Source organism: Sceloporus undulatus, chromosome 4, assembly GCF_019175285.1.
Source record: "Sceloporus undulatus isolate JIND9_A2432 ecotype Alabama chromosome 4, SceUnd_v1.1, whole genome shotgun sequence".
NCBI classification, from domain to species: domain Eukaryota; kingdom Metazoa; phylum Chordata; class Lepidosauria; order Squamata; family Phrynosomatidae; genus Sceloporus; species Sceloporus undulatus.
The window spans coordinates 110,360,780-110,371,446 of NC_056525.1; the positions used below are offsets into that span (position 1 = coordinate 110,360,780).

The following is a 10,667-nucleotide window of genomic DNA, read 5'->3' on the forward strand; positions in this document are numbered from 1 at the left end:
TATGATCTTATACATATCTTTTGAGTTGTCGAACTTGTTCCGAAGTAAGGAATTTTAGTTTCATTTGCTTTGCAAACCGTTATTGCTCCAGTAGCCATTCTGTGCCAAGTGAAGCATGAGATAAGTATAGTATCCTTTCTGTTTCTAGCATATATGAGTTTTCGCATTTGTTTTAGGAAAAAAATAAGTAATATCTATATCAGTTAGCCCTTTTTCTTTTAGTCTAGATTTGTGTGTATTTATAACAATTCTTAATGAAATATATTGGTCTTTGCCAGTCTCACAGAGAATTATGTAAATTTCTTCTTGCCAGTTGTAATAGTAAATCACTGCCTATAAAGAAAGAATCTTTCCAAAGGTTATTGAGAAACACTGCATGGGACAATGCAATTGAAATATAAAGCAGACTGGAACATGAGAAGATTCAGAGGCATTATTTTGTTCAAATAAAAATGTTATTTTTTAAAGCTATTATTAAAATATTTTTCATATAGAAAAGTAGTAGTTGAGCCAGACAGAAACATTTTATTATAATCAAATTAAAGTGCTAACTTTCTTTTCATTTAGATACACTTGTTCTTCATGTTGCTAACTGTGGTGGCAACATCAATTGCTTTCATACTGATCTTTGTAGCAGTAAAAGGATGGAGTGATGTAAGTTAGACCTTTTATTTATTTATTTACAAAAACTTGAAAGGTGCCGGTCAAAACAATTTTAATGGAAGATTGCTTTAAAAATGTGATGTAGGAATAGGGACCAAAGTACCATCCCTCCTCAAAATGGACTGCTGGGCATCATGCACTTATAGCCATTGTGTACCCATACCCACACTCTAAGTGACCGCTTCCTATCCCACATTCTTCTGGTCTGTCAGCTAGGATCCCACACTGAACCTCTAGGTTGTCATATGTGGCCCTAGGATTGTCAGTTGATGATCCCATTAAAAAAATCACAGTTTAATTCTTGTGAGCTAGTATGGCTCACATGAGCCAGTATGGTACAATGTCTGGAATACATACCTGACAGCCAATGTGGTATAGGGGTTTGAGTGTTGGACCATGACCCTGGCGATCAGGTTTAAATCCCTTCTCAGCCATGGAAACCCATTGTCTGATCAGCATCTGGAAGTCACACTCTCTCAGACTCAGAGGAAGGCAAAGGCAAACCCTCTCTGGACAAATGTTACAAAGAAAACCCCATGATAGGTTTGCCTTTGGGTCACCATAAATCAGAAACAACTAGAAGGCACACAACAAGAACTGGACTGGGACTTGGGATATCTGGGTTATAGTCTTTACTAAGCCATGAAACTCATGGGCACGGGGACATTGAGCCAATCCCTCCCCCAGCTGTCGTTCACATACAAACACATAAAGCTTTACCAACATCGTTGTGAGGATAACATGAGAGGAAGGAAAGTAACATTTCCTGCCTAGAGCTCACTACAGAAAAGACAGGATAGAAATATAAAATTAAATGCATAAAAGTAAACATTTATTTGGATGTAAATATGGTTTAGACTTGTTAAGTGCGGCCTATTTGCTGTTCAATAAATATAAATATCTAGACAGCAGCCCCCTTTTTCCTTTCTCTTTTAAAATTAATTTTAAAACATGCACAATCTAGTTTAAAATCAAAGTAATATATAGTCAGAAAATAAAAAGATGGAGAAAATAGAGAAAAGAAGACGAAAGACATAGTACACAAAAGGGCTCTGACTCCCCAATTCCAACTGTAATCGGAGGGGGGGGAGAATAATAAAATAATAAAAAATATTATTTTACCATTACAGATCCAGCTAAATAATCCTTCTAAAATTAATAAAAATTATAACCACAAATTATTGCATAGTCAGATTTCTTATTGCTTAAAAGAAACCATAAACAGTTTCTAATCCCTGAAAAAGTCTTCAGTTGGCTGACCCTTTACAATCCACAATAATTTGGATGTTTGGGCTACCTCAGCAACCTTAACAATCAGTATTTTTTTTTAAATATGTTGAAATATTATTATTCATAATATGTGTTTAAATAAATAAGAGATTTATTTATTATTCATAATGCTTAAATAAGAAATATGCATATGTACATAATTTTATCATGCAAGCTTGCAAAGCTGTATTAACAGAAAAGAGGAGAAAAATACTTTCCCCCCTGATATGCTGCAAAATTCAGAAGAAACCCACTCAAAGGTGGGAATAAAATATTGCAGCTGTTGCTGGGAATTGCATGAAAATACTTTGAGACAGTAGAAACGTCATTTGGATATTTAACCTCCTCTCCAAAAAAACAACAACCCTACATCAACAAATGCTACAGCCCCCTGACACATTTCCCTTTTCTGGGGGGGCCCCTTTTTGAGGGGGGGGGAAATAAGATTGTTTCAGTATTAAAGAAAAAGAAATATACCACTTGCTTTAGCTTTCACTCTGTTTACTGCTTTTCTTTGTCACCTTTACTATATTATGCACAAAAGGAATTGGGATGTGGTCTATATGCATGTAAAATAACATATTTTTAATGAAGTGGCTATACTAGTTGTATTAACCAAATGTAAATTACAAATTTTTATCTTCCACAGAATGCAGGAGCCCATGCTGTTATTGGATGCATTGTCATGGTCCTTTCATTCTTTCAACCAGTGATAGCATTTTTGCGACCTTCTCTTACAAATAATAGGTCAGTAAATCCAGTTATTTTAGTATAATATATTGTATATTTACTGTGTTGCTAAGAAATGTTGCTTAAATTAGGGCCCTTTCACATTGCACTATTATAGCACCATGATTCCAGTTTTACTACCATGGGTGCATCCTGTGGAATCCTGGGGATTATAGTTGATGAGGCACTAGATGAACATTGTGGATGGGAATTCTAACTTCTCCTCCTTTAAACTGCAAATCCCAGGATTTCATTGAATGGACCCAAGCCAGTTAAAGTACAATGCAGTTCTATAATTGTGTAGTGTGAAAGGGCCCTACAGAAATATTCTATCCTAATCAATAACAAGATACAGAAGACATATTTAGGTGTAGCTGTATGGGCCGTGCAGCAAGATACAACAAAATCCATAAAACAGTGATACCTTTCTTCTGCCAACTAAGTACAAAGGACATCATGCAAGCTTTCAAAGCTCCACTGGCTTCTTCATCTGGCAAAGGTGTGAAAAATCATACGGGAGAAGAAAAAATTATCATGTTAGAATTACAGACCTAAATTTTGTCTTAAGATGGTCTAGAGTAGGAATTCCAAAACTTTGGTCCTCCAGGTGTTTTGAACTTCAAGTCACAGAAGCCCTAGCCAGTTTGACCAACAGTCAGGAATTGTGGGAGCTGAAGTCCAAAACATCTGGAGGACAAAAGTTTGGGAACCACTGGTCTAGAGGGATATCAATGCAGGCAGAGGCCAGTCCCTCCCTTTTTTGGCCAAGAGGATTCTGAGAAACAAAGATAAGTAAAGTCCACATAATCAAATTTCAACTCCACTATCAACAAAAATGTAGCTCCTCTTGAGATCCAAGGTATCTCTGGCTTGTGGAGGCTACTGCCCCATTTCTTAGGCAGGGAACATTGAATTTCCCAAGAACTCTCTGTACTGTTACATTTGTAGAAACCTGTAGGTATTGTATAAAATATGCAAAATGTATTCCAAATGAAAGAGTTTTACCTTTGTTGGAGGTAGAAACTCAAATAATTAATTCCCTATCCTTTGGCTCCCTCTTGCTTAGGATTCACTTGTTGTGGCTAAATTTGATATCTTGAAATCCAGGAAACATATTCAGGGGCAGCTGTGTTGGCCACGCAATGAAATATAAGAAAACCCACAAAGCAGCAATACTTTCATTGGGTCAAGATACCAGATCCCAGACCATCTTAAGTCAACAGAAGTAATATCTTAAGATAAAATGTAAGCCTATGACTCTAATATTTTTTCTTCTCCCATATGATTATTTACACTTTTGCCTAAAGAAGGACCTGGTGGAGCTTCAACTCTGCATGATTTATTTTGTGTTTTTTTAGTTGGGCCAAGAAAGGTATAGCTGTTCTGTAGATTTTGTTGTATTTTGCTTCACAGATAAATACAGAAGCTAATAACAGCTAATACAGAAGCTGTCTTCTGTCTCTCTTCTTTTTGTCTTTCTTTCTTTCTTTTGTTTTTTTTTTCTTTCTTTAGGCATCTTTTAACCGCCTGTTGTACTCTCTAAATTGAGACATATATCTGAAGTGCTTGATCATTTTGTTTATTTCAGTTTATGTTTATATATAAATAATCAGGCTACAAGGTATACAAAATATTTTGTCCATTAGAGATGGGTAGAGTAGAGATCTATTCAGAAATAAGACCTATTTGGTTTAGTGAGGCTTACTTCCAGATAAGTGTGTGGAAAACTGCAGTCTGAAAGTGATCATCACTGATTTGCAAGACACACTGGGTGGTAACTTACAAGACACTCTAGAGTGCAGTGTTGAGCTACATCATAAAATATGGGTTGTACTCACACAGGCATTGATTATAGCTCATAGGTAAGACTTATTAAGCCCTGGAACCAGTTTATGGCACTGGAGCCCAGCCCTAGGATGTGTGAAATAGCACAAGAGAATCATGAGTCTTTGATTATATGGAAAGTGCAATTCATTCAACCACAGCGTAGCCACAGCCACTTCAGCATTTTGTGAATTAGGCAATTATTAATAAGATAGGGATGACAGCTCTCAGGGGAGACTAGGTATAGGAGTACTAGTGGAGCACCCAGTAAAGGTTACTTGCAGATTTTGTACAACATCCCATGGGGTAGGTGAGTGAATATTATCACACAATTCTTTGTGGTCTCTTTATATGTATATACACACACACACACACACAAAAGGGTAGCAGAAGGTGTCAAGCATACTCTTTCTCTTGAATTGTCCCTATACCTTCTACTCAAATGCCATTCTGGGGGCTTCTACCTAACCTGCTGCTATGGCCACCAACTGTGGAGGCTTTCCAGATGCCTTCATAGCGTCCGTGTGAGACTTCATTCATCGAATCTCTGGGATATGGATAAGCAACCTCTGATCTCCTCCAGACTTTTGAACTGCAAATCCCATCAATGTCAGCCCTTATAGGCAGGGATTATGTGAGCTGTACCTGGAAGGTAACCTAAATCTGTTTACAGATGAACAGACTTATAGAAAAACAAATTCTATAAAAGTGATTAAGCCACCTCGATCTTATTGGAGAGGTGGGGTATAATAATAATAATAATTATTATTATTATTATTATTATTATTATTATTATGAATTTGCTAATATGGGATTGTGAAGTAAATACACTAGTGTACACACACACACACACACACACACACACACACACAAGACAGGACTCCTGGATTAGATCAGAGGCTCCTCTAGTCTAGAATCCTGTTCCCTACAGTAGCCAACATTTAAAACCTTTAGAAAGCCTACAGAGATGGCACAAAGATTACAGCCTTTCCCTGTAACTGACCACCAGTAAACAATATTCAGTGTGGCATATTGTCTCTGAACATGGTGATTCCATAGTGTGGTTATGTCACTTGCAGAGCTTGAATAAATGACTTTTTTTATAGAGTTCAGATCCCAGAATCAGCCATCATGGCCATTGTCTTAGAAAGTACCTTAGCCAAGCCCTGGTCATTTGCAGCCCTAGATGCGGCCAAATAGTACAGGAGTTGCATAACTTGTAGTCCTGTGGCTATATGTGGCAGTCCTTGGTTCTTGTCTGCATGGTCTGTGGGGATTTCAGGATCTCACCTACTTTTCCTCACACCCTACTTGAACTGTGTGTATTGGGGGGGGGCAGTTCTCTGGCTTTTAAGGGTCAAACTAAATATTACATTGAATTTGTATTCCCTGCTGTGACACATTTCCCCTCCCACAATAGGATTTCCTCAGAGATGCACACTTCAATCATATTTGCAAATTAAGCCCGTATTTCCCTTCCACTTAGAAATCACAAAATACAGTACATAGGTAAGGAAACATGTGCTATGACAAATAAAATAAAAAATGTCCACTTTGACTCTGAATTGTTCTTTACCAACTACTGCTAGCAGTGAGTAAAACATAATCCCTATGGAAATTGTTAGGGGTGAAGTGAACAGAGAGGTCTGCATGCATGGAAGCATGAATATGCATGTGCAGCTCTTGCCTCCCCTACTGGACTGTGGATGAAATACTCAGAGCCAAAAACAAACAAACATGTGCACTCATGGTTTAGTGGAACCAAGTGTGTTTATTTAAAATCTGCTCCATTACAAATAAAGAGTGGTGGAAAGAGTAGGCATGATGCTGTAGCTCTGCAACCAATGAATGTTTACACCTTGGAGAACAAAGTTATCTAACACAGTGTTTTGCATTGCACCAACAGGAGGTTTGTTTTTAATTGGTTTCACATGCTAAATGCATTAGTCATCAAAGTTTTGGCAGGTAAGTAGATGAATATTTCTATTTCAACTTAAAGGTTTAATGCTCAATTCGCATTGAGCAATGTAGTCTTGAAATTTACACGACTGTAATGATGTGGCAGAGAATGGGATATAATCCACAACAACAGCAACCAGATAGCTGCTGTGGAATGTCAACACCCTGATCCTTAGCACATATGCTTAGAAACTCCAGTGGTAGGTAGAAACTTGGAATACAACAAGCAACTAATATACATACGAAGGACTCATGGTGGCTTGCCTCCAAGTACAGAATCAGTTTACAAGGAGCTAAGTTTTTGTTTCGAAAGAAGATATTCCTAGCTTGTACTGCCCACAGAAACCCAAGCACAGGTGGCTCATATTTGTTCAGTAACAAAAACTGAAAGGGTTCTAGACAATGTTTATAGAAATCAGACACGGCATACCAATATTGTCTAACAATAATTTATTCTCCATTATCTAATAAGTTACAATGCTGTGGACTGGGAAAGGATCACTATTAGCAAATTCCCACTACTATTTCCAACTAAAATTCCCAGAATTCTTTATTGGAGTAGTGGAGAACCACTGGCCTGTTAGATGTTTGGACTAGAGTTTCCATGATGCCATAGGTTAGGGAGGAAGGCATAAGGAGGAAGGCAAGATATAAATCACATCAATAAACAAATCATTTGCCATACTGGCTGAGGTGTATAGGAGTTCTAGTCTAAAATATCAGTAGATATTCCCAACCACTACTTTATGGGAAACTGCAACATAATAAACCCACCTATACATTTATAGTAAAGAAATCTCAATCTTCTATCTAGAATTTCATGGTGAATTGGGTCAGTAGAAGTACTCCAGAAACAGGTGGATGACTGGATGTTTGAAATTATCACCAGTTTTTGGGTTGGTTTTTTTTTAATCAGCTCAAATTCCTAGCAGTCTGTTATTCTATAGAAGGGAGTGATGTGTGGGTGAGTGTAGGGCCATGAAATAATTTGTCATCCAAATGCTGAGGGTTTGCCATGACTGGTCTTTCTTTCCTCTTTAGTTTCTGCCATATTTCTGGGACTGCAAATGCTCAGCAACACTTCTAGCCAGTGGATGGTCAAAACAATGGGAGGCTTTGTGGGCTGGGAGGCCTTACTAGCCATCATGCTGGATGTAAATCTTTGGTTGAAAAAGAAAGGTAATGCTTGATTGGAATCCACAAAAAGCTTGTGTTTTTAACAAAGACAAGAAGTAATGTTGGAATTCATTTTGTTAATTTTTGTTTTGTCTTTTACTTTCTCCAGAAATCTATGAAGATCCACAACCAAAGGTAAATCTTTTTGTTGCTGCAGTTGTATGGACTTGTATGAGAGGTTTCTGGATGGACTAGCCCTACTACTGGAAGTCATGGTTCTTCCACTGCAAGCTTAACTTCGAATTCCCATTGACAGTCTACACTTCAGGGGTCTAATGCTTATCTTTTGGTGGGGTTACATTTAATATGTCTGTCTGCACATTATATACAACATAGCCAAGTGAGTATGGCCATTGCCAAGTTCCCTCCCTTTACTGTCTCTCTCTGTGTGTCTCTCTGGGGCTGTACAGACTGCCCCAAAGGGCTGGGTCTGTGCTGCCCCTTTTAGCGCTGAATTGGGGCCAGGGCAGCCTTACCGGCAACCCTGTGGCCCTAATCCAGCATTTTTCCGGGCCACGGAGAAGTGACAAAATGGACGGCCCGGAAAAGGGGTGTCCTTGGTGGCCCCTTTCTCCTCTGTATCGTTGGCATGGCCATTTGGTTGCTGCACCAATGATGCGCACGGCCAAAAAGAGCTCTGAAATGGAGCTCCTTTTCACGCTGCTGGTAAGGCGCGATAAGCACCCTCCAGCTGCACGGTAAAGTGTCCTATATCTCAGGCACAGTACACATGTACTGGTGGCGATAGTAGCACTCGGGATCGCACACCATCCGCATGGTTGTGAGCCCTACTACGTTCAGGCAGTTCCATTACAGCGCTACCCCGTCCACATGGGGGGCGTGTACATGACGTGTGGGCATCAGTGCCCACACATCACACAAAGGGAGAGACGTCATAAGGGCTGCTCCTTTTTTGGTCCGCAGTGTTGCCAGGTGGTTTGGTTGCTATGGCAGTGCTGTGGACCAGAAATGGGAGCCCATAGACTGCCCTGAAAAGGGCGGTCTGTACTACCCCTGAGTTTCAGGTGGGAGGCAGCAGTCTTTTTCTAGGTCTGTTATCTTTTCACCAGGGAGGTGTGCTGGCCTTTTAAAAGTGTTTAGTAGGTTAGAAGGTAACCTATATAATGATGAAGGTGTGGCATTGTGTTGTGATGCCATCCTGGATGATGAGGGATTATCTGTAAATAATATAACCAGGAGTGACTGCAGCAGCTCTCATGCTTCTTATACATGTATCGTGGAGAGCATCTTAGCTGTTTCTTCTTTGGCACCACAGGGCAGTTCAGCTAGATTATTGTGAACTAAAAGCTTATTGTTCTCATTGCCTTTTGCAGGGAAATGTGACATTTTGGAATGTTTTTCCAGATTATTAATTTTCAGCTTTCTCTTAGTATCTTTTCCTTTCCCTGCTGGGGAGCTGGGATTTTATATAACTGTTAGTAGAGACAACTGCTGAGCAAAACAAACATTTATGCATATGTCTATGTGTTTTTCTTTTCTAGGTGAAAAACGAACTATTACTACTGCTAATATATCTGTGTGGCAACCTGGCATTTTTAATAGTTCTGCTTGTAGGTATTGGAAGATCATAAAATGAATGTTTCTTTGGTGGGGAAATGAGAACTGCACTTGCTGTTTTACAACCTGTATCCCCCAAAAAGAGATTGTCAGAAATTTTACTTCTGCAATGGCTAATAGTATCCTGACTTTGTCTTCAAAACAGAATGTTGTGCAGAATATTGTCTAAAATCTGATTTAAAGATAGATTCAAGGATCACAGATCAAAGTATGAATCATGATAGAAATACATAGCATGATCTGGAGTAAATGTGCATATCTGATATATATGATAGACATTTCCACAGACATTGCGTAATCCACAGATGTTAAAACTAGAGTAAGGAAAACTGATGCCTTTTTTATGATGTAATTGTTATAATCAAATGTTATTTTTTTTACTCTGAAATATATGATTGTATATACCATTTAACTCTTAAGACAGATTCAAGCTACTATAGAGGCTTTATTAGCTTGTCTAATAGAAATACAATCCAGTTCCTCTTTGGATGCTACAAACTGAAGAACTGTAATTCTACAAGCGTTTCTTTAACAGTAAATCCCATTGACTGTGTTAGAAATCTTGGATTTTGGCTCTTCCCAAACTACAAATGCTGTTTGAGATCTACAAAAGAAAAATAATTGCATTGTTAATGTTATAAGTAAAAGTAGGATATTTCATCCACTAATTATGCTCCCACCCAAGACACAGATTACAGGAAGAAGTGGGAATAAAAAATGGGATGATCACTATCTATCAGCTATGCTAGGTAGTTTCACAAAGGTATAGGACTAAGGAAACAGAATCACAAACTTCCACTTGGCCATGAAGCTCTTAGGACCAGTCATTATCTCTCAGCCTAACCCGCCCCACAGGGTTGTTGTGTCAATAAAATTAGGGATGGGAAGCATATGTTTAGACTCATTGGAGGAAAAGTGGCATATAAATGTAACAAAGAAACAGTTGAGACAAAATCTGGGCCTAGAATCTGGGCCATTACTCCACACAGAAACACACACTGTTCCTCTAAAGTATACAGTTAATTAGTGTATGTACAATCCTCCTAGAGCCAGTGTGGCATAGTGGCGTGAGCAATGGATTATGGCTCTGGAGACCAGGGTTTGATTACCAGCTTGGCCATGAAACCAACTGGGTGACCTTGGACAAGACACATGATCTCAGCCTCAAGGGGAGGCAATGGCAAACCTCCTCTGGACAAGTCTTGCCAAGAAAACCCCATGATAGGGTTGCCTTAGGGTCACCATAAGTCAGAAACTATTTGAAGGCACATAACAACAGCAATAACAACAACAACAACAACAAACATGCACCCTGTCACCAAACAGGATATTGGATCGGCAATACAATTAAGAGTATAAGTGAACCATGACAGAAAAGTGAGCAAGTGGCTCAGATCCTCCATGTGAGAGCACATAAGAAAATGAGCCAAACTATGGACTACTTATTCAAGTCCCACACATGCAGTGGC

At 38.8% G+C, this 10,667-nt stretch overlaps 1 protein-coding gene across 3 annotated transcripts in view; it reads left to right on the forward strand.

Moving 5' to 3' along the window:
• Positions 1 to 10,367, forward strand: part of LOC121928728 (putative ferric-chelate reductase 1) — a 36,324-nt gene extending 25,957 nt beyond the window's left edge. For all 3 annotated transcript variants that reach the window (XM_042463842.1, XM_042463839.1, XM_042463840.1), the window contains 6 exons: positions 568 to 654; positions 2,582 to 2,679; positions 6,392 to 6,450; positions 7,486 to 7,623; positions 7,730 to 7,755; positions 9,123 to 10,367. In XM_042463842.1, coding sequence (XP_042319776.1) covers positions 568 to 654; positions 2,582 to 2,679; positions 6,392 to 6,450; positions 7,486 to 7,623; positions 7,730 to 7,755; positions 9,123 to 9,212 — 498 coding nt within the window. In that variant the 3' untranslated portion in view covers positions 9,213 to 10,367. The remainder of the gene's footprint in view (positions 1 to 567; positions 655 to 2,581; positions 2,680 to 6,391; positions 6,451 to 7,485; positions 7,624 to 7,729; positions 7,756 to 9,122) is intronic.
• The last annotated feature ends 300 nt before the right edge of the window (positions 10,368 to 10,667 follow it).